We start from the raw sequence: 24,809 nt of genomic DNA, 5'->3' as shown, positions 1-24,809 counted from the left end.
CTCACATCGAAAAGGGGCCTCCATTTACAAAACTGCTTCTGTATTGTTTTTTAAATTAAATTATGAGTTCCAGAATCCAGGGTCCCCTAATTTATACCTGTCCAAACCTCTGATTCTCTGAAAGGTCCTGTATGCCTCTGACATCACCCTAAACCTGGCCAAACTTCTGATTCTCTGAAAGGTCCTGTATGTCTCTGACACAGTAACACAGTAAAGACCTGCATGGTCCATCCAATCTGCCCAACAAAGTGGCCAAAGCTGCACTCGCTACTCTGTGCAGGTTATAGTCATTCGTGCTTAAACACTGGTTGGCAGTTAAATATGATGCAGTCTTGAGAAATGTATGTTATAAATACTGTTAGCAAAATATTGTATCAGCAGGAAGATGAAGCATTGCAGGGGAATGACAGGGTTATTTAGATGTGCTCTAATCCTTTAAGCACAGAAAATATACTTTTAATTGAAGCTGTTTGAAGGTATAGTACCAGGGCTATGGAGTCAGAGTAGAAAACAGTTTTGGGTGGCATCAGTAAAAATATACCAACTCCAGCTTCAAAGTGAAAAAAACAAGTTTCTCATACCTGACACTAACACTATCTGCTTTTGTCTCATCTGGAATGTAAACTGCAATGGACCCTGGAAATGGGATATTAGCCGTATACAAGAATTTAATTGAACCTATGGTAAATTATAAGGTATACTTACATATTCATATCTTTGTTCTCGGTCTAAAGGTACGCTTACCAGTACTTTAGAACCAGAACAAACAATTTAAAGCCTGTTAGGAGTCGGAGCTGAAGTTGGACAGTAGAAAAATAGAGGGGTCAGAATTGGAGGTGTGTTGTACCTGTTCCACAGCCCTGTACAGTACTACGCTATGCTTACAAAGGAGCGTTTTAAACTTTGCTTACCTTTTGAACATATATACCTAAACCACATTGACTTACTACGCTACTCTAATATTTAAGTGCAGTTACTGCTACGTAAATTATATTTGTGTTCTTAAACAGATGTGCTTCTATCAGAAGCACTTTATAGAAAATTGCACCATTATAATTTTAACTTAATTGCACTCTTCTATTGAGAAAGTTTGATAAAACGATAAACCATGCTGTTTTTAGAGAAGGGAATTCAACTGTTTCTAGTCTGAATGATGGGCACTGTGTGAGCTTTCTTATCTTAACAAAAGCTCTGTGCTATTGCTGTTTGTTTTTAAATTTGAGTAACATCCGTGATGTCAGTGTCCTGCCTGTTGAACTAAGTCATGTGACATCACCAGCAGTTGTGCTGGCACACAATACAGCAACTATAAACAAGCCATTTTCAAAATAAACAGCTTGTGTTTCAATAGTATTTTTTGCTTGACTATCTTGTATTTTGAGTATGACTTTCTTCAAGCAGTGGATCAGCTGGTAAGGAATGAGCTAGCCCATAAATATAGTTTGCATTATGTTGTGCCATACTCAGATATCAATAATGAGCCACACTAATGGATAAAACATAAAAGTTGTTCAGAGAACATTTAGCGTCCTCAGAAAAGTGAGCATTAAAGTCCCGTCTATGCGCTTGCTGGTGCCACCCCAAGGTTCTAGGAGAAGATCAAAGGTCAGACTAGTGTCAAATACTCTCTCCATTCATTGGGGATTGATCTATGTATGTATCCTCTGATAATTTTAGAGCTGAAGATTGTAGTAAAACAGAGACAAGGAAACTTAATGTCAGATTCTTATATTGTCTGTTACAAATTTTGTTTTCCATTTTTTGGGATCTTTCTATCAGAATCAGGTTGGGCATGACATTTCATACCAATATCCAACCTTAGTTTTCTCACAGCCTGTATGCTCTGAGGAAAATAGTATCTCATGTCTTTCTGCCCTTGGATAGTTTCCTTTTTGTCAAAGTTAACTCTTACCTATAGATTCCCTGTGTATGTAGCTGGTCAGTCTTCCTATTCGTAGAGAAAACAAAGTTGTGTTTCACCTGCGTGCACTCCTCTCCTTTTCAGCTAAGATGACTCGGTGACTTCTGTAAGGTATGGTGGCTGTGTATAAAATTCTTTATGTGCCTAGAGAATCTTTCTAAGGTTTCCTGAACACTAATGGTGATGCTCCATGCTAGTGCTGTTGGATGATGCCACTCACATGTGCAACTGATCATCCTGCTGCTCTACAGGAAACCAAATTTCCTTAGCTCTGTGAGTGGGATTCATTATTTCCCCTTGTTATCAGAGAATTTTGTGGTGTAAGTAGAACAACTTGCTGTATACAGACAGCCTTGAGTGAATTCCTTCAAAAAGATGGTAAATAAAGCCTAATAACTAAATTAATGAATAATGCTAACCATCTAGTATCCCTTTTGGACTTAGTTTTGGAGTAAATTTTAGAGGCCTTATGCACCATTTACATGTATATACATATAAATCATCATATGATTGATTTTCAGACCATGACAAATTTTTGTTGAATTTAGGAGTCAGCTGTTACTTTTGTCATAAACCTCCATCTTGCCATTTTCCCCACCCCAAAGTGTACTACCGCTCCTTTTAAGGTCTGATTTAATAAAGCAGTTTTTCCATTCTGTGTGTCAGGGAAAAAATGTGATTAAGTTAGAGGGCAGAGTTTTATTCCGTGCTGAATGGGAATTGGGGCACAAGCCCTGTGTTCCCAGTATGAGCATAACAGAGCTTGTGTCCTGGTTCTATTGGCCAGCATCTTAATCCAGTTGGACCCTTCTTGTCTTTCAATGCATGTGTTGCTTTTTTCCTTGGGACAGGAGGGAAAGGACATTAAAAAAAAAACCTGCAGTTGTCTGTACTTCTGGGACTCAGGTACCACTCCCCCATTACCACCAAATAATGACTCTGCATCTGACACCTTCCTTTCTATGACCCAAAAATTCAGTCATTTGTATGGCGGATGTATATAGTGTTATGTATACATACACACATATTTAATGGACGGTTCATTGAAGATTTTGTGATATTTTCGCAGCTGGTATACCTCGGTCAGTATTAAAAGATTGGCGAAAAGTTAAGAAGTTGAAGCAAACTGGAGAATCCTTTTTACAAGATGATTCTTGCTGTGAAATAGGGCCTAATCTGCAAAAATGCAGGGAATGTAGACTTATTCGGAGTAAGAAAGGTGAAGAATCAGCTCACTCGCCAGTGTTTTGCAGATTTTACTTTTTCCGTAGGTAAGTGCTAATTTTTTCTTTTTAAAATATATAATTTCCATACTTGTAAATTGTGCCGGAAAGCTTCCCGCTACCTAATAGTTATGCTTTTGCTACACATGCTGCTAATGCCAGCTGAGTTAGAAGACATAGAAATCATTGTGTTAAAGTGATTGTGAAAACCCTGGAATGTAGCCATTACAATAGCAAATGCTGGAACTGCACATGTGTCTGAGACTGACCCTTAACTGGCGAAAAGGAAGTCGCTTTCTTATTCAAAGTGAAAGATTTTTCATGACGTTTTGTATTAGCAACTGTTAGTATGAATTGTCATATACTTTGAATTCCAAAATGTTTTTGTCAATTTCAACATACTTAAATTGTCTCTCTCAAGATTTCTAGAAGTAAATATTCAGTGAGATGCCTAGCAAATAATTTGAAACATCTAATTCAAATTATTTATGTATTCTGCAGCCTTTTATGTTTGTGTAGCACTGCTGAATATATTGGTATACATTAATGTCTCATATATACAGACTTTACTTTTAAGTGCCAAATATCAGCACTCGTATGTAGAAATTGGGATTTTGCCTAGGTTTAGAAAGGTAAGCAAGTGCCTATTACTGATCTGTTTTATAAAGACATATAGGCATTTTTGTGTCTTTATAAATTCCTAGAGGCCAGGGGGCAAAAACAATTGGTAGAATGAAACTGCAGATGTTTAGCTTGCTCAGTACACACCAGGGGCGTAGCCGGATCTCGGCGGGAGGGGGTTCCAGAGCCCAAGGTGGGGGGCACATTTTAGCCAACCTCCAGCCACTGATCCTCCCCCGCCACTTTCAACCCCCCCCCCCCCCCCCCCCCCCCCCCCCCGCCAGCCAGCCTGCCTTATTTTTCTTCAGTGCCGGTGTCCGGCACATTCGCTGATCTGTGCTGTGAGTCCTGACGTCCTGCACACTCCTTTAAGTGAAAATGGAACGTGCAGGACGTCAGGACTCGCAGGACAGATCAGCGAATGCGTCGGACACCGGCCCTGGAGAAAACTAAGGCTAGCAGGGGTTGGGGACCCCCGCCAGCAAAGGTGTGCCTTGCGGCGGGGGAGGGTCATCAGGAGGGGGTTGAAAGTAGAGGCGGCCAGGACTAAATCTGTAGGGGCCCATTCTCCCATGGCCCCACCTAGCTATGCCCCTGGTACACACACAAGTACATATTTTATAAAGAATACCCTTAAAGCATGACTCAGTCCACGATCCACTTAAACTCCTTCCCAAAACCCACGAGTATGTGTCGTCTTGGCATCACATGTACTTTTTTTTTTTTTTAAATAGCCTATCAGGCTTATTTTTGAAAGGGATCGCCGGCGATCATTCGGCACAAATCGGAAGATGGCCGGCCATGTCCTAAAACCGGCCAAATCGGTATAATCGAATGCCGATTTTTGGTCACACTCGCCGGCATTCCGTCACGGAGGCGGCCAAACTTCAAGGGGGTGTGTCGGCAGGGTAGCGAAAGCGGGACGTGGGCGTGCTTACGAGATGGCCAGCTTCAGCTGATAATGGAAAAAAGAAAACCGGCGATGACGAGCATTTGGCCGGTTTTACTTGGTCTATTTATTTTCACGACCAAGTCTCAAAAAGGTGCCCAAACTGACCAGATGACCACCGGAAAGAATCGGGGATGACCTCCCCATACTCCCCCAGTGGTCACCAACCGCCTCCCACCAAAAAAAAAAAAAAAAAAACTTTAAAACATTTTTTTTGCCAGCCAGCTCCATGACAGCAGTATGCAGGTCCCTGGAGCAGATTTAAAGCCAGGTGCACTAAACTGCACGGAAGAGTCCTTCCCTTACCGATCCCTTAGCGAATTGGTAAGGGAAAGGCATGCGTGAAGGAAATTGCTGCTTATTTGCACACGAATTTCCTTCCCTAGGAGGGGAAGCCAGTTGGCCAGCTCGTAAAAAAAAAAAAAAAGGATCTTGCTGATCAGTTATGTTATGACTTACTTGTTCTGGAGTGCTGTATTTTGTGATACTGTTTTGAGAAATGTTCAATAAAGACTTCATACAAATTTTAAAAAAAGTCCCTGCCTTGCATTTTCCCTTGATGGCCGTCCCTGACGTGCACTTCCCTTGATGGCCGTCTTTCTCCCCGTTCCCTTAATGGCTGTCCTCCCCGAATAGAGAAATCAAAACTGTTTTTGCTCATAGCTTTTTTAGTAGTAACAGTGGGATTTGAACCGACCACCTCTGCATTACAAGACCAGTGTTGTAACCACTTGGCCACAGCTCCACTTAGTTGGATGTCCCTCCCTTTTGATTATACCCCTTCAGGTCTCTCTCAGCCAATCACAGTGCGTTTAGCTGTCTGTGAATGGCTGAGAGACGTTAATCTAAAGATATTCTATTAGTGAAGACACAACGGCATCTTGCAATTTTAAAAAAAGTCTTACAACGCCCGAGGGCTCGTATCAGTTTGTCCATAGCCACCATCATCATGATTACAAAAGGAAGATCCTCCACCTAGGTTTTTACAAGCTAAGTACTTACCTTTACTAAATGTTTTTTGTGATCATTTAAATTATGATATAGGAAGGAAAGGTTGGAAGTGCTATGATAGTGGAATGGTGCTGTTGCATTTCTCGAGTCTTCGAGACGCTGTACTACACCAAAAAAAACTGAGCACAAATTGATTATTTTATAAATATATTATTTTCACTAGTTCTATACACTTATATAGTGGTCTGTTTTGACATATTCATGATTAGTTGGTTTCTTTATTTTTTTCATTATATATAAAATGCCAGTCCATCTTTAAGAAATGCATAGTGCTGCTGAACTTATAAATGCTGTTAAATATCAGACTGATAATATTTAACAAGTATAGCAGCAAGTAATATGCTTTAAACATTTTGCTAGTTAAATTTCCTTTTAGCTTATAATTTTTAATCCAAGTTATAAAAATTTATTTACTGTTTTTTTCCCTGTTCCTTGAGTCTCTGCACTGCTTTCATGGGTCCTCTTACCACGCTGTGGGAAAAAGGGCCCTGCGCTAGTGGCGGGGAATGTTTTTTCCATGCACCAGTGCCCTTTTCATCTCAGCGGGTAAAAAAGCCCCCAGCACACTTGGCCATGCGGCAGGGAGCCCTTTCCACCACCCATTGAGGTGACGATAAGGGCTTCTGTGCTAACCCGGCAGTAACCGGGCAGTGCGCGGCGATGCCCAGTTACCGCCAGGTTATCACCACGCAAGCTATTTCCGGAGGTTTTGTTTTTCCCTGGAAATGGCATGTGTTCGGGATGAGTCTACTGCCAGCGGCCGCGCTAGGCCAGCAGTAAGCCCCCATCGGGCTTACTGCCACTCTCTGAAAGGGCTCTTCGGTGTCTTGAGCATTTTTACATATACTGGACAACTTACACATCAGTACCTTGAAGATAGCTTTTGTTCCAGTGATATTAGCTAGCACTATTAGGAAGAGCAGACTGAATTTAATTCAGATTGATATGTCTGTTCAAACCATAGTTTAAATTGGTAGTCAGGAAGGTAAAAATAGGACTGTAAAAAGAATAGCTGCGTGTTTTAACTGCATTCAAATTATAGTAACAACTATATTTTTGCTGAAACATAAGAATTCAAATAGTTATTTGAGAAGCCTACCTGTAAGTTAGTGTGTAGAAATAGCATAAAATTATATTTACAGGTCCTTCTAAAGTCTTCACACCTTTGCAAATTTTTTTTTACTTCCTGCATTCTAAAAAGTATAAATCAGAATGCTTTATCTGTACAACATGATCTTCTCTTTCAATAGGAAAGAACAATTATAGAAATACTAGCAGAAAAGGCCCGTTTCTGAAACCAATGAAACGGGCGCTAGCAAGGTAATGACTTTCTGCCATTAATGTTTCAACAGTTGTATTAGAGAACCCCCCCCCCCCCACACACACACACACACACACACTTCTGAATATAATTGTGGTTTGAGAGATAATCTGTGTGTGTGTCACAGAGAGAGATCGTGTGTATGTGTCTGTGAAAGTGAGAGAGGTGGGTGTAACTCGGAGGGTGGGGGCGAGTGTGTATGTGTGTGAGAGATTGTGTGTGTCAGAATGTCAGAGGGGGAGGGGCAGAGTGTTGAATTGCTAGGGTGTTGAGGGGTGATTGTGGTGGGGTTCAGACATGTTGTTCCTCAGTCTGAGATTGTCAAAGGTATGGGCAGGGCTGGCAAAGTCGGAGGCTGCATCAGTGTGTGTGTGTGTGTGTGTGAGACAGTAATTGTGTATGTGTGTGAGAGTCACAGGAGGGGGTGGGGAACTGTGAGCGTGCATGACTGTGTCTGTGTAACTCAGAGAGTGTGTGTGTTGTGTCAGAGATTGTGTGTGTGTGTGGAAGTGACACAGTATGTCTGAGAGTGAGTGTAAGTGTATATTTTTGAAAGAGTGAGAGAGTCTGGCAAGGCAGCAACATATGTCTGAGAGTGAGTGTGAGTGAGTATTTTTGAAAGAATGAGAGAGTGTGGCAGGCAGCAACAGTGCATTTTTGTTAGGCTTCAATAGTATTTGTTCGGTTTTGACAGCCTTCCGCCATTTCCATCCATGTTAATCTCCCCTTCCAGTTCCCTGCACCGAGCTGCTTACCTGAAGGTTAATTCAGGGAGTGGTCTGTTTGTCCGTTACTTGGTGGTGTGTGTGCGGACCATGTGGTGGGCGGGAGAACTTCCTTACAGAGTGTTTGTTCGTCCAGCGTGGTGTTTTGTTTCCTGTCACGGAGGTGGGATTATGTGTCGCCACCGTGTTCATTTTTTCGCGCCTGGCCTGAGCTCCTTACCTTGAGTTTAATTTTGTAAGGGTTTTGTGTCTTCGTGACATCGCGGTGCCTATGCGGACCGTGTACTTGGCGGGAGAACAGAGTTGTTGCAAATTTTGTGAGTCCGTTTGCAGGGGGGGGCGGTGTGGCTCAGAGGGGGCTGCTCCTGGCGTTCCGTTCCTCTGCCTCCTGTCATTGTTCCTTCCGCCCTCGAAGCGAGCGTGGTACAGTGAGAGAGATTGCGTGTTACGTCACGTTTCGTCGCTTAGGAATGGGTGAGCGATGTGATTCGGCGAGTGTCAGTGCTCCGCCCTCGACGTCATCATGTTGTGACACGAGGGCGGGGCAGACACTCATGAAGGAATAGCGATCTACACAACTACAAATTTAGAACGTTTGGAGACTTGAGGCTTCATTAGAACGTTGGAGGTGCGTTTTATATAGAGAGATTCTAAAGCAAATCAAGAATAAGAAACCAAAGTCTTGATTGTATAAATCATCACTCTATCATAATAAATTCAAATTAGTTTTGTTTCCAAAATTTGCTTTAAAAGGCATATAATAAGTTAGTCTACTTTGAAGCTGACTTTGAATACCGGATGGAAAATCACACTTTCTGTGGTAGGAAGAAAATTTGATGGAATGGAGTAAATATGCCAGGCACAAACTGCCAAAAAGACTGTGTTTAATGTTGTTCAGTTTGGGGGGTGGACTCAGTGTAAGAATATCCCTTTTTAAGCATTGCTATTCCTTGTGTCTACGTTTTGGTTTTTTTTTTTTTTTTTTTTTGGAAACCTGCAATTTAGTTGCACACAACATTTCACTCAGTTGGTATTTGGATTATCAAGGTCACTTTTGCTTAACCCGCCTTGTAAAGTGTCTGTGTGAGTTTGTGTGCGCTGGTATCTATACCCGTCTGGATTGATATGTAGTCTCCTGAGGCAGGCACACTTATGCTAAAATACAGACCTGCATTGAGTCCAACTAAAAATTGCTTTTTACCCTTGAGTTGGAACTCCATTGGTCCCCCCTCCCCTTACTTCTTTTTTTGCGCATAATATCCCTTGAGACAGATTTGGGAGGCTTGTGAAGATTGAGGTGAAAAAAGGGTGGTGCAAAGTACATGCTGATACTGGTGGAAGACTTGAACTAGTCTGCCTTAGATATGGGATGAGAGAGAGATTCTTCTTTCAGCAGGACAGTGATCCTAAGCATAAAACAAAAGCAACCCTGGAGTGACTTGGCAAGAATTACATGAATGTCCTTGAGTGGCTCAGTCAAAGCCCATACTTGAATTCATTTGAAAATCTAGTGAAGGATACAGTCCACAGACTAAACAATTCATTGCTGTTACTGCTGCAATAGCGACTTCCACGGAGTATTGAGTCAAGAAGTATGAAGTCTTAAATTGAGGTGCTTTTTCTTTGAGTATTTCTGTAATTGTTTTTTTTTCACATTGAGTGTATATAGTATGTTGTATTGATCAGTGAAACAAACTGCTGCCTTTAATACATGTTAAGTTGTGTTTTTTGACAAAGTGAAAAGCATACAAGTTTGTGAGAACTCTTGTTGCACTGGTCTGAAAATCCTGCATGGTACAAAGTTTAACACAACATCTTTCTGAAAATTTTGATAATTATTTGCTGATTTTTTTAACAGATTGAAAATAATAAAAAAGTGAATTGAAAATAGTAAAAAAGTGAATATGGAAGGTATAGAAGTTTGGGCAGTTGATTCATTACTACTTTTTAAAAGTTGTTAATGTCCAAGATGTTTAGGGATTTGATAGATTTTCAGTTAGTTCAATGGTTGTATCAATACTTTTACCCTTGTAATCCGTTATCTTGTGGTGATCTATCAATGTTCAATAACCATAGGCTCCTCTAAACAAGTGTGTGAGCAGTTAATAATAGCTAATTCACTCTTAGAAAACAAAAAGAGTATCTGAACACTTTCAGCAACATTGTTAAGAAATTGACATTATTTGAAGTCAAGACAAAATCTGGAAAACCTAGAAAAATCTCTTTTAGAACTGCCTAAAAACCGGTCAATTCTGCAAACAGTTTTCACTTCAAACTATCCTCTGATATGTTTAGCTGATCGTAGAATAATTGTTTACAGGACTGTAATATACATTTCTTAAACAACGGCGTTCAAGAAAACAATTCAAAACATAATTTACAGTCAATAAAAGGTTTTTCTGGCCTACATAGCCCTCAGACTTGAATACTAAAAATCTGAGGCAGTATCATAACTAAGGAAATTTCTGAGCCAAAAGAGTTGTGCATGGAAGAGTAGGTGAAAAATTCCAAAAGTAATATTAGAAAGACACTTATCTGGTTGTAATAAATGTTTGGAAGCTGTTATTTCTGCTGAAGGATTTGTTAAGAGTACTGACTGGAAAGGTGTCTAAGCTTTAGCATGTACCATATTTGCTGTTTTCTTATTTGTCCTATAAAAATTTCAAATATGTAGTAATTGTGCATTAAAATTTGCAGAAAGAATGTTTTGTTTAATTTTATATGATGGAGAGGTTGGGACCAGCTTTTGTTCACTTAAAGGTTTATTGAAACATCCAATTTTGCAGGGGTGGCTAAATGTTTGCACATATCTGTAGTGGGTTTTTGTTGTTGTTGTTGTTTTTAACTGAGAAACTCGATCCTTCATTTATTTGTTTCAGTATTTGTGTTTTGCACTCATGCCTATAGGGACAGAGGTTCATTAAATATTCTAAAATGGGGTCTCTCATAGAACTATTGCTGTGATAGATTCTCCTTTAAGTTGATTTCAAAACTCAGTGGCGAGACATTCAAAATCAGAACTCTATTTCTTAGTGCTGCAGGAATATAGTGATGTGAAAAGTATTCATCCCCCACAGCTCCTGATTTCCCCTATTGTATATATGTGACACTGAATGGTTTCTGATCTTTAAATAAAATATAATAGACAAAGGGAATCTGTGTAAGCACATAAGTTTTTTTTTTTTTAATGATTTAAAGTTATTCTATACCCATGTGGAGAAGTAACTGACCTCTTAGTTAAGAGTTCATTCATGAAAATCCACAAACATGTCAGAATTAAAGCAGTTCTGCAAAAAAGAGTGGGCTAAGATTTCTCATCAACAATGTTGAAGACTGATATTGAATTATAGGAAGCGTTTGGTTGCAATTATGGTGGTGCAACCAGTTCTTAAGTTTAGAGGGCAGTTACTTTTTTACAAGTGTGACATGAGTGTTAGATGACCTTGGGGCTCATTTTCAAAGCAGTTAGCCTTCCAAAGTTCCATAGGTTTCTATGGAACTTTGGAAGGCTAAGTGCTTTGAAAATATGCCGCCTTGCGTCTTAAATAAATGAAGTAGTAATTTTAAAACTGTGTTGTGTGTTTACCTAGGTTTCCTTTGTCTAGGTTGCCCTTCTCTCAGTACCCTTCTCCACCACTGCCAACTCCAGGCTCGACTCATTCTGCCTTGCCTCACCCTATGCCTGGAACAATCTTCCTTTACCCATACGCCATGCCCCCTCCCTACCCATCTTCAAATCTCTGCTTAAAACTCACCTCTTCAATGCGGCCTTCGGCGCCTAACCGCTCGAGAAATATAAAATGCCCCAATCTATCCACCCTATCAGATTAACTGTTCACTCGTCCTCTAGATTGTTCACTTGTCTTTAGATTGTTCTCTTGTCTTTTAGATTGTAAGCTCTTTGAGCAGAGACTGTCCTTCTATGTTTAAATTGTACAGCGCTGCTTAACCCTAGTAGCGCTTTAGAAATGTTTGTTAGTGTTAGTAGTGTTAGTTAGTACTACACCTTTTTTAAAGATCAGACACCATTTAATGTGACATATATGCAGTAATTGGGGAAATCAGGAGGGAAGTAAACATTTTTTCACATCACTGTTTTGCTGATCTCTTTTTGTTTCACTATTTTCTCCCCTATCCATTTCATTTATGTGTATACTTGTTTTCTTTGCCTAAGTCTACTTAATCCCTCAAAATCACCGATTCATTGACTTTCTCTCTGTGCACTTTTAGAGGTAAGGGCTTGATTGTAGCCCAAATGTAATAATGAGTTACGATATGTTTTGCTTTACTAACATAGGGGTATGTTTATGAAGCAGCGCTAGTGGCTGTCCATGCGCTAGTGCCAACAAGGCCCATTCAAGTGGAAGTGCTGTGTTGGCACTAGTACATGGACAGCTGCTAACGCTACTTAGTAAACTGGAGTGATAGTGTTCAAAAATCCATGCAAAAAAAAATAAAATAAGTCCTGAAACCTTTAGTCTAAAAAGTGTTGTTGGTTTTTTTTTTTAGATAATGGGTAAAACCAGTAGGACTGTTAAGAAGCAGCCTAACTTTACTACCATTTTTATTTTAAAAAATTGGAGAGACTGGTCCAGCCTGTGAACCCCCAAGTCAGAGGAGCTTTGTCCAGAGCCTTTCTTACCCTACTGGATCCTATCCTGTAGTTAGCCATCCATATGAAAGCTTCTCTCATCTCCTCTTGTATCCATTGCTGCTAGCTGCTGTTGTTTTTAAATGATACAGATTTTGCTGAGGTCAATGAACCAATGCCATAACTATATCAATGCTATTTAAAAAATGGCAGCTGGCTGTGATGGATAAGGAAGCGGATTCTTTCAAATGTGAAAGTTAACATGAAGCAACTGTTGCCAGGCCATGGGATGAGTCGGGAGGTGAACAAGGAGGCAAGTGGGTGGGGGAGGTACCAGAACAGTTTATGCAAGTCTTTTCCATGGAAAGAGTGCTAAACTTAATGCCATTTTTTAGTATACATTTTTTTAGCACTAGAGCGTATTTTAAAGACCAGTAAAATTAGCACTCAAAAATGTACACTAAAGCCTATGTTAGTAGCTGCTGATAGACCAAGAAGATCTAGAAGACGAGAGGGTGAAGGGAATGTGGTTGATAAAGTAATCTCTAAAGCAGGCCTTAACATATTTCCTTTGTATCTAGAGCTAGTCCAGAAGTTTAAGACCCAGTGGCTGTGAGCTCATTTGACCCCCCCCCCCCCCCCCCAACCCAGTTGTCTCCACTGAAGTTGAAGGTGGGGTGTTATTTTGATCTCAAGAGGTTTGCTGCAGCTCCTATTATAGCCTGATTTCCTAAGAATGTTTCCCGTCCTGTGTCTGAGGAAAAAGACCTTGGTAAATCAGGTCTTTCTTGGGCCAGTGAAAGTACTGGCAGCTAGCCAGTGCCCCCCCCCCCCCCCCCCCCCATCTCATCCTGTATGTAAGTTGATTTTACCTCTTTGTTTTATCTTTCATCAGAACTTGGATACCCACTAACATGTCTCTTACATAATCATGATCTCCCTTGTTTCTACCAGTTTCTCTCCCAAACCCCTTTCTACCTCATTTTTGCCACCTCACCCATTGGCTTAAGCCTTCCCTGTAAACATTGCTGGCTTGCTCCCCAGATGCTGCTGCTGGAGGTTCACAATAGCTGCTATTTTCTTATCAGGGCTTGTGCCAAACGTATCTCATTTAATTTGAGCCACATGATGCATGAACTCCCCCACTTATCTCACCCGAGATAGAGGAGTTCATGCATTCAAAGTCGCTGAAAACTACAGAGTGCATATCATGAAGACCAGTATTCAGGCTATAAAAATCCTAGGTGCTTGGTGTGGTTTTTGGGTGTTAGAGTAATCTGGTGCTGAAGATATGTTGAGGCCTGCTGTAAACTATAATGGCCTGAAAGGAAACAGTAACAATAGTATAATTCTGCAGGAACTTCATAGATGCAGTAACGTGACAATCTAAGTTCCTAGTATCACAATGCCAGATTAAAAATAATAAGGCAACAATTTTTTTTAAAATGCTGTTTGCAAAACCACATCCTCATTTAGCAAGTGTTAAGGGTTCGTTTTCAGTAATATGTAAACAATTTTGTAATGGTTTGGTGTAAATCCTGTTTGTCTAGAGGAATATGGCTTTCTGGAAATGTTTAAGGGGAAATAAATTAATGTGCCAGTCATGACTGAGCAGCGGTCCTTACAGTACCATGTGGTGAGCCTAGACTGGATTCCGAGATTGAGATTCTGCTCCCAGAAATGCTATAATGAACAGCATATGATCCACCAAAATAGTACTGGTAAAAGTGAGCAGTATAGTGCTTATGTAGTTGCATTCCCTTTAAAATTTGATACTAGCTTGGGTCTTCTGCCATTCAAAATTCTATAAGACAAGCTATGAGAACTATATTAGCACTAACTGTATTATGCATTGGCTGATGCCTATAATTACTGATTTCAAATAAGGCTGCTGCCTTTCTTTATGACTTTTTCACAGTAGAGGAGTAGCCTAGTGGTTAGAGCACCAGTCTTGACGTCCAAAGTTGGCTGGTTCAAATCCTACTGCTGCTCCTTATGATCTTAGGCAAGTCACTTAACCCGCTATTGCCTCAGGTACAAAATTAGATTGTGAGCCCTCCAGGGACAGAGTAATACCCAGTGTTACCTGAATGTAACTCATCTTGAGCTACTACTGAAAAAGGTGTGAGCAAAAAATAAACAATGGGGAAGGCAGTTTTGAAACCCCACAGAGCAGTCTTTGAAAATTCAGGCAGAATTCATGTCACTTGAGTTTTTTTGATGTACATACAGAAAAACAGAAGCCTTCGCAGACGTGAAGAAACACAGGAAACAGCAAAGGTGACTCAAATGATACACAGACGATGCTCCAAAACTTCTAAAAGTTTATTGTCCAACAACCAAGACTCAACGGCGGTGTCAAGCCTTGGTTGTTGGACAATAAACTTTTAGAAGTTTTGGAGCATTGTCTGTGTATCGACTGATTCTTTTCAACCATCTTCACCTGCATGGGAGTAAAACGTATGCACCAGAAAGTAGACATGATTTGAAACTAAATCACTGTGAGCACTTGCCCTTTTTGATCTAAACTAGCCCTTTTCTCCCCCTGCTGTCAAAAGTACATGCACTATGAAACAGCACGTGTTTTTACCCACACTTAGGAATGAAAACAGTAATCAAAGGCAACTTTGGATTATTTCCTTTATCATTAGTGGATAACTCTTCTGATCTTTAAGTAACTTTAGCAGTGTTAATGTGTAAACTAATGAAAGTACTTGTATTTACTGTTCCTTATTAGGTTATCTTTCAGTAAAAATGGAGTGATAAGAGTAGATGGGTTCTCATCGCCTGATCAATATGATGATGAAGCATTGAGTTTATGGACACCTGAAAATGAAGAAGATGAAGAGCTAGATCTAGAAGCTACCAAGTACATCTTAGACAATATAGGAGATAAATTCTGTCAGTTAGTAACATCTGAAAAGGCAGCTATGTCATGGATGAAGAAAGATGGTAAGAGTATCATTCATTTGTTTGCACTATTATACTTGATGCCTCATTATCTGTACAGCACCTGGTTAGGAAATGAGATGTTCAGATCAAGATTATTCATAATTCCCTTAAACTTTTATAAAATACCTATTAAGATGCTGGCAAATACACATGCATTTGCAGACACGTACAACAAGAGCCTCAATTTCACAAAAAACATGCTTGAAAAAAGAGCATCAACACTTAGGTCTTTACATTCAAAGCATAGTTGCTTACTTGTAACAGGGATTTGCCATGGACATCAGGATAATGCAGGCATACTTAGGTATCCACCTCTGTAGGCTGCCTGCCCAAAGCTGCCCTCCCTAGCTTGCTGATTAAATGTTTTGATAAATGGCATACTTGGCCAAATTGAATCAATTATTAGATTCAGCTGTTTGAACAGAGGCCAGGCTTGATTGCAGCCAACCCTGTTTATTCCTGCCAATGAGAGAGAACTGTAAAGTAACAAGGAGGGGGCCCGAGAAAGACTGTGCAGTGTAGGCAAATGAGCAGTTGCTGGAGTTTGAAAATGAATAGACCAAAGAGAAGCCTAATAAATAGGTACCGGAGGCTGTTGCAACACTTTCTGAAAAAGCTATAACAGTAAAGCTGCATCTTGAGTATTGTGAGGCACACAAGAGCTTTGTTTAGTTTGTACCGGAGGTATCATCTATTCTCCGAGGACAAGCAGGCTGCTTGTTCTCACGACTGGGTTGACGTCCACGGCAGCCCCCACCAACCGGAACAAAACTTCGCGGACGGTCCCGCACGCAGGGCACGCCCACCGCGCATGCGCGGCCGTCTTCCCACCCGTGTGCGACCGTTCCCGCTCAGTCTTTTCTTTTCCGCGCTGGAGAGAGCCGCGTTCGTCTCTCTCTCTGTCAGCCCCGGAAACCGGATCGCGCTCCACGAACTTTTTTCTCTTCGTTGTTCTCCGTTTTTCTCTCTTCCTTTGTGTAAAAAAAAAACAAAAAACGCTGAACTTTGTTTTTCCCTCGTCTTTTAGCGGGGGCGTCTCGTTGCGGCCTTGTGGCCACGCGGTCGATTTATTTTCGCGGTGTGATTTTTACCGCCACCATCGACGACTTTGACTTCGCCGACGCGATTTTTCCGTCGATGTCCTCGAAGGTCCCGACTGGATTTAAGAAGTGTGGTCGGTGCGGCCGGCATATCTCGCAGACCGACACCCACGCTTGGTGCCTCCAGTGCCTCGAGCCGGAGCACGATACCAAGACGTGCACCTTGTGTCTCGGTCTCCGGAAACGGACACAAGCAGCGAGGCAAGTTCTTCGGGACCGTCTTTTTGGAACTTGCGCCGGCCCCTCGACTTCGACGGCATCGGTATCGACGGCCGGATCTTCGGTACCGGTATCGATGTCCACGAAATCGGCACCGACGGCATCGACCCCACGAGCACAGGTCCCGTCGTTCCACCGCCTCTCCGGAGACAGCAGGGGTGAGAGGCCGCGTGGGCAATCGGCCCCGGTCACTCCCTCTACCCAGGGCCCTCGGGACCGAACCCTGTCGGACCCGATTTCTCGAGGCCGAGGGGGATCCACCTCCTCCTCTTCTGTCCCACCGAGCGCCGATGACGTGCACCGTAAAAAGGCGAAGAAACACCGTCATCGGTCGCCCACGATGCATCCGGCTCCCGGCGCCAGGGATGAGTCGACGCCGAGGAAGCGGCAGCGTCGAGAGGAGAGGTCCCCCTCTGTCGTAGAGGTAGCACGTCAGGGTGCCAGCACTTCGGTGCAGTCTCCTGGACCCGAGCAGCTTCCGGCACCGACACCTCTACCGGCCCCTTCGTCTTTCCCGACAGCGGGCCTGGACGAGTGCCTCCGAGCCATCCTTCCGGGGATCCTGGAAGGGCTGATGCGCCAGATTGTGCTGGCGCCGGGGGTGCTTGCGCCCGCGCCGGCGTGCTCTAGCCCAGTGCCGAGGCTTGCGGCGCCAGTCTCAACCGCCACGCAGGTGGAGTCGATGGAGGGAGCTTCATCCCCGCCGGCGCGGGAGTCCACCGCTCGACGACGCCACCGAGGTCTCGGTGCCTCGACGTCGAGCCGGACCCGGTTGAGGACTGAGCTGCAGGAGCTCATGTCCGACACCGAGGAAGAGGCCTCGTGGGGGGAGGAGGAGGACCCCAGATATTTCTCCTCAGAGGAGTCTGTGGGCCTTCCCTACGACCCCACTCCTTCACCTGAGAGAAAGCTCTCGCCACCTGAGAGCCTCTCCTTTGCCTCCTTCGTCAGGGATATGTCAATTTGCATTCCCTTCCCCGTGGTCTCTGTGGATGAGCCGAGGGCTGAGATGCTCGAGGTCCTCGACTATCCATCACCACCTAGAGAGTCCTCCACGGTGCCGTTGCACAATGTCCTCAAAGAGACACTGCTTCGGAACTGGTTGAGACCGTTATCTAACCCCACCATCCCCAAGAAAGTGGAGTCCCAATACAGGATCCACTCGGACCCAGAGTTAATGCGGCCCCAATTGCCTCATGACTCGACGGTCGTGGACTCTGCTCTCAAGAGGGCAAGGAGTTCGAGGGATACCGCCTCGGCGCCCCCGGGGCGGGAGTCTCGCACTCTGGACTCGTTTGGGAGGAAGGCCTACCAATCTTCCATGCTTGTGACCCGCATCCAGTCTTACCAGCTCTACACGAGCATCCACATGCGGAATAATGTGAAGCAACTGGCGGACCTGGTCGACAAACTCCCCCCGGAGCAGTCCAGGCCTTTTCAGGAGGTGGTCAGGCAGCTGAAGGCGTGCAGAAAGTTCCTGTCCAGGGGTATATATGACACCTGTGACGTGGCATCTCGTGCTGCAGCCCAATGTATAGTGATGCGCAGGCTCTCATGGCTGCGTGCCTCTGACCTGGACAACCGCACACAGCAGAGACTGGCCGACGTCCCTTGCCGGGGGGATAATATTTTTGGTGAGAAGGTCGAGCAGTTGGTGGACCAACTGCATCAGCGGGAAACCGCCCTCGACAAGCTCTCCCACCAGGCGCCTTCAGCATCCACCTCAGCAGGTGGACGTTTTTCCCGGGCCAGGCAGGCTGCGCCCTACGCCTACAACAAGCGTAGGTACACCCAGCCGGCCCGAAGGCCTCATCAGGCACAGGGACAGTCCCAGCGCGCTCGTTCCCGTCAACAGCGTGCGCCTAAGCAGCCCCCTGCGCCTCCACAGCAAAAGCTGGGGACGGGCTTTTGACTGGATCCATGGGAACATAGCCGCCATCAAAGTGTCCGTACCGGACGATCTGCCAGTCGGAGGGAGATTAAAACTTTTTCACCAAAGGTGGCCTCTTATAACCTCCGACCAGTGGGTTCTCCAAATAGTGCGGTGCGGATACGCCCTGAATTTGGCCTCCCCTCCACCAAATTGTCCTCCAGGAGCTCAGTCCTTCAGCTCCCAGCACAAGCGAGTACTTGCAGAGGAACTCTCCGCCCTTCTCAGCGCCAATGCGGTCGAGCCCGTGCCACCTGGGCAGGAAGGGCAGGGATTCTATTCCAGGTACTTCCTTGTGGAAAAGAAAACAGGGGGGATGCGCCCCATCCTAGACCTGAGAGGCCTGAACAAATTCCTGGTCAAAGAAAAGTTCAGGATGCTTTCCTTGGGCACCCTTCTGCCAATGATTCAGAAAAGCGATTGGCTATGTTCCCTGGATTTAAAGGACGCATACACTCACATCCCAATACTGCCAGCTCACAGACAGTATCTCAGATTCCGTCTGGGCACACGGCACTTTCAGTATTGTGTGCTGCCCTTTGGGCTCGCCTCTGCCCCACGGGTATTCACCAAGTGCCTCGTGGTGGTTGCGGCGTATCTACGCAAGCTAGGAGTGCACGTGTTCCCATATCTCGACGATTGGCTGGTCAAGAACACCTCGGAGGCAGGAGCTCTCTCCGGTCCATGCAGTGCACTATTCACCTCCTGGAGCTGCTGGGGTTTGTGATAAATTACCCAAAGTCCCATCTCCAGCCAGTCCAGTCTCTGGCATTCATAGGAGCTCTGCTGAATACTCAGACGGCTCAGGCCTTCCTTCCCGAAGCGAGGGCCAACAACCTCCTGTCCCTCGCTTCCCAGACCAGAGCGTCTCAGCATGTCTCAGCTCGGCAGATGTTGAGACTCCTAGGTCATATGGCCTCTACAGTTCATGTGACTCCCATGGCTCGTCTTCACATGAGATCTGCTCAATGGGCCCTAGCTTCCCAGTGGTTTCAAGCCACCGGGAATCTAGAAGATGTCATCCGCCTCTCCACCAGTTGCCGCACTTCACTGCACTGGTGGACCATTCGGACCAATTTGACCCTGGGACGTCCATTCCAAATTCCACAGCCCACGAAAGTGCTAACGACGGATGCATCTCGCCTGGGGTGGGGAGCTCATGTCGATGGGCTTCACACCCAGGGACTGTGGTCCCTCCAGGAAAAGGATCTTCATATCAACCTCCTGGAGCTCTGAGCGGTCTGGAACGCACTGAAGGCTTTCAGAGATCGGCTGTCCTGTCAAATTATCCAAATTCGGACAGACAATCAGGTTGCAATGTATTACATCAACAAGCAGGGGGGCACCGGATCTCGCCCCCTGTGTCAGGAAGCCGTCGGGATGTGGCGTTGTGCTTGCCAGTTCGGCATGCTCCTCCAAGCCACATACCTGGCAGGCGTAAACAACAGTCTGGCCGACAGACTGAGCAGAGTCATGCAACCGCACGAGTGGTCGCTCCATTCCAGAGTGGTACGCAAGATCTTCCGAGAGTGGGGCACCCCCTCGGTGGACCTTTTCGCCTCTCAGACCAACCACAAGCTGCCTCTGTTCTGTTCCAGACTTCAGGCACACGGCAGGCTAGCATCGGATGCCTTTCTTCTCCATTGGGGGACCGGCCTCCTGTATGCTTATCCTCCCATACCTTTGGTGGGGAAGACCTTACTGAAGCTCAAGCAAGACCACGGCACCATGATTCTGATAGCGCCTTTTTGGCCCCGTCAGATCTGGTTCCCTGTTCTTCTGGAGTTGTCCTCAGAAGAACCGTGGAGATTGGAGTGTTTTCCGACTCTCATTTCGCAGAACGACGGAGCGTTGCTGCACCCCAACCTTCAGTCTCTGGCTCTCACGGCCTGGATGTTGAGGGCGTAAACTTCGCTTCGTTGGGTCTGTCTGAGGGTGTCTCCCATATCTTGCTTGCCTCTAGGAAGGATTCTACTAAAAAGAGTTACTTTTTCAAGTGGAGGAGGTTTGTCGTTTGGTGTGAGAGCAAGGCCCTAGAACCTCGTTCTTGCCCTGCACAGAACCTGCTTGAATACCTTCTGCACTTATCGGAGTCTGGCCTCAAGACCAACTCAGTAAGAAATCACCTTAGTGCAATTAGTGCTTACCATCTGCGTGTAGAGGGTAAAGCCATCTCTGCAGAGCCTTTAGTCGTTCGATTCATGAGAGGCTTGCTTTTGTCAAAGCCCCCTGTCAAGCCTCCTGCAGTGTCATGGGATCTCAACGTCGTCCTCACCCAGCTGATGAAACCTCCTTTTGAGCCACTGAATTCATGCCATCTGAAGTACTTGACCTGGAAGGTCATTTTCTTGGTGGCAGTTACTTCAGCTCGTAGGGTCAGTGAGCTTCAAGCCCTAGTAGCTCATGCTCCGTATACTAAATTTCATCACAACAGAGTAGTCCTCCGCACTCACCCTAAGTTCCTGCCAAAGGTGGTGTAGGAGTTCCATCTTAACCAGTCAATTGTCTTGCCAACATTCTTTCCCAGACCGCATACCCGCCCTGCTGAACGTCAGTTGCACACATTGGACTGCAAAAGAGCATTGGCCTTCTACTTGGAGCGGACACAGCCCCACAGACAGTCCGCCCAATTGTTTGTTTCTTTCGACCCCAATAGGAAAGGGGTCGCTGTCGGGAAACGCACCATCTCCAATTGGCTAGCAGATTGCATTTCCTTCACTTACGCCCAGGCTGGGCTGACTCTTGAGGGTCATGTCACGGCTCATAGTGTCAGAGCCATGGCAGTGTCGGTGGCTCACTTGAAGTCAGCCACTATTGAAGAGATTTGCAAGGCTGCGACGTGGTCATCTGTCCACACATTCACATCACATTACTGCCTCCAGCAGGATACTCGACGCGACAGTCGGTTCGGGCAGTCGGTGCTGCAGAATCTGTTTGGGGTTTAAATCCAACTCCACCCTCCAGGACCCGAATTTATTCTGGTCAGGCTGCACTCTCAGTTAGTTGTTCTTCGTAGGTCAATTTCTGTTCTACCCTTGCCGTTGCGAGGTTCAATTGACCATGGTTCTTGTTTTGAGTGAGCCTGAGAGCTAGGGATACCCCAGTCGTGAGAACAAGCAGCCTGCTTGTCCTCGGAGAAAGCGAATGATACATACCTGTAGCAGGTGTTCTCCGAGGACAGCAGGCTGATTGTTCTCACCTACCCTCCCTCCTCCCCTTTGGAGTTGCGTTTTTGATCATTTGCTTGTCATTCAACTGAGCGGGAATGGTCGCGCACGGGCGGGAAGACGGCCGCGCATGCGCGGTGGGCGTGCCCTGCGTGCGGGACCGCCCGCAAAGTTTTGTTCCGGTTGGTGGGGGCTGCCGTGGACGTCAACCCAGTCGTGAGAACAATCAGGCCTGCTGTCCTCGGAGAACACCTGCTACAGGTATGTATCATTCGCTTTTTAGGAAGAGCTAGGGAAGGTGCAGGGATAACAAGCTTGCTTTGGTTTTCCTGCTGAATTTTTATTTTGTTCTTTTAAAGGCTTTTAAGTTACCTATGTGGTTAACACCTTCTGCTCATTAAGCAGCTGCAGTGTGGAATGCTTGGAGTGTTTAGCATTGTCCCCAACAGTAGATTGTTTTGAAGTGTTACTTGTCCTGTCATCGAAGTCCTATGTAGAGACTTTATTTAAAGGGACATGGATAGCATGGAAGCAGCAGATTGAGACCACTTGAGAGAGCTGTTGTGGAGCTCTGATTCAGACAGTATACAATTTTCAACCCCTCAAACTGTGCATAAGGTTTCACCTGGATAAGGAAAGCTTGGTGGGATGGAGGGCAGTGTTGCTGGGGATCAGACCCATTGGTACTAGCTGCAAGCCTGCGGGGTCACTAGTGTGCTGAGTGTTTACTGATTTAAATCTGCCAATACCTGAATTAGGTCCTTTGGTTTGGCACATAACTGGTTTTCCTTAGTAGTAAGGAGAATTTTCATGTTTCCTTTCTTCTGTGTAAGAGGGACAATGTTTGCTGTTAAGCACAGAAAAAACAAACTGAGGAGATGAGTAACATTGGCAAAGCAGAAAGGGGAGTCACCCACATCATTGGTCAAAACATTTAACTAGCAAGCTAGAAAGCTAGATAGAGCAGTTTCTGGCAGACAGCCTGCAGAGAATGCTACCCAAGTATACGTGTATTATTTTGTGGACATGGAGAAGTGTGTATTTAACAATGTGTATTTGCTATCACTTACATATGTAAGTGCCAAATTTTAGTAGTCTACATGTACATGAGAAGTTGGTGGAATAATTTTTTTTTTTTTTTTTTTAATTTTCAGGTGGTGTTAGACACCACAGAAACTAGCACATTTGGCCCCTCAATCACTTGTGGATATAACAGATCCAAATGAGCCTAGTAGCTGATGTTTACGCATGCTTTGGAAGAGGTGTAACTGCCAACAGGGAAATGTAGTAAATTTAAACTATATGTATATTGCCATAAAATGGGAAAGAGTATCCGTTCCCACACCACTCCCAGAACCTTTCCCCTTAAAATCTATGCATCCTTTGGCAAATTTTCTTGTGAAAAGCAGCATTGTTAAATTGTTTTCTCCTTGGACAATCAGGGCATTACTTCTCACAAGTGGGTGACGCTGACCCACGTCGCCCGGTCTGGGACATATGATTAGCATAAGTAGAGCTTTCTGGAGCACGAGACACACTCCACCACATATGCGCGAGTGCCTTCCCACTTGCTGCAAGAGCGCAGTCTCCTCTTTTTCTACCGTGGTGAGGAGAGGGTGTTCTGCTCAGTCCAAAGAGTTTTTTTTGTGCCTTTTGGGTGATTTTCTTTTTTGTCCTTTTTTGTATTCCCATTGTGGAACACCCCCCCCCCCCCCCCCCTTTTTTTTTTTTCCTTTTTTTTTTTTTTTTGTTTGATTTTGCCCGGTTTTAAGTTACCTTTCTTTTTTATTGTCATTCGGCTGTTTTAGGTCTTCACTTTAGCTGGGATATTTCCCTTCCTTTTTGCCATGCCTTGCCCCTTTTTCAGGCACTATCACAGGGGCGTTGCTACGGGTGGGCCTGGGTGGGCCCTGGCCCACCCAATCTCAGCTCAGGCCCACCCAGTTTGTCCTGCTCCTCCAATCGGTGCCGGTCCTCTAGGCGCTGATTAGGCTGCAGCGGGAGGGAGAGTGCAGTGCACAGCCGACAGAAAAAAACAGCAGCTCACCTGAGTTTAGTCCGACAGATTTAGAGAACACTGCAGACTGTGCTTCCACTTCGTTCCTTCCTGCCCCCCTTGTCGCGCGCGTTTAAGCCTTTTATTTTCCTTGCCGCAATTAGCAGTGGCTTACAGAGGGTGGGGCGGTGGGGGCGGACCGCCCCGGTGCAACCCAATGGGGGGGGGGGGTGTTCTAACCTCTACTCCGTCATCAGTTCGGCCTGCCTTCGCACCGGCACGCGCCTAACATCTCTACTGCCTGCCGCTCGCTGCGTGCGTCTCCTCCTTCTCTCTTCCATCGAGCCCCGCCCATCTCGACCGATGACTGCTGAGCCTTCCTTCCCCTGCGGCACCTTGGCCCGTGCACCTTGCGTACTGATGTCTCTTCCGATGGCTGGCTCCTCTCTCCCTCCTAGCTCGCAGCTGCCCACCATCATCAGTGCAGCCACGAGCCTGCGCTTTCCGCTGCCTGCTGCGCTTGCACTCCATCCCCGCCGGGCCACCAGTAGTATCAGCACTCAGCAGAAGAATCTTGGAGGCCAATTCCATCCCAAGTCCGGAGCACAGCCAGGTAATTAGGCCCTGCAGACTTGGGGGAGATTCCAAACTATGGGGGGATGGGTAAGGGTAGGACAGGGCTAACACTAGACTACGGGGAAGGAGGGATGGGGGTAGGGTAGAGAAGGGAAGGACTGATGCCAGGCTATGGAGATGGGGTTAGGGTAGAGAAGGGAAGGGCTGATGGATGGGGGGGGGGGGGGGGAAGGATAGAGAAGGGAAGGGCTTATGCTGGGCTATGTGGATGGATGCTATGGGGATGAATGAGATAGGAGGGGGTAAGATAGAGAAGGGAAGGACTGATGTTGGACTACAGAGATGGATGGGAGGTAGGAAAGGATGGGTAGGGCTGATTCTGAGCTATATGAATATAGGAGGGGGCAGGTTAGGAAGGGAAGGGTAAAGCTGATGCCAGGCTACAGGGATAGATGGGTGGTAAGAAGGAATGGGTAGGGCTGATATCAGGCTACAGGGAGGGATGGG

At 45.2% G+C, this 24,809-nt stretch overlaps 1 protein-coding gene across 1 annotated transcript in view; it reads left to right on the top strand.

Annotated features, from left to right (window-relative positions):
- Positions 1–24,809, top strand: part of JMJD1C (jumonji domain containing 1C) — a 673,912-nt gene that overhangs the window by 535,270 nt on the left and 113,833 nt on the right. The window contains exons 11-12 of the mRNA XM_030203125.1: positions 2,991–3,192; positions 15,100–15,314. Coding sequence (XP_030058985.1) covers positions 2,991–3,192; positions 15,100–15,314 — 417 coding nt within the window. The remainder of the gene's footprint in view (positions 1–2,990; positions 3,193–15,099; positions 15,315–24,809) is intronic.

This window comes from Microcaecilia unicolor, chromosome 5, assembly GCF_901765095.1.
Source record: "Microcaecilia unicolor chromosome 5, aMicUni1.1, whole genome shotgun sequence".
Classification (NCBI taxonomy): Eukaryota; Metazoa; Chordata; class Amphibia; order Gymnophiona; family Siphonopidae; genus Microcaecilia; species Microcaecilia unicolor.
The sequence above is the reverse complement of the archived record's forward strand: the minus strand, read 5'-3'. Positions and strand labels throughout refer to the sequence as shown.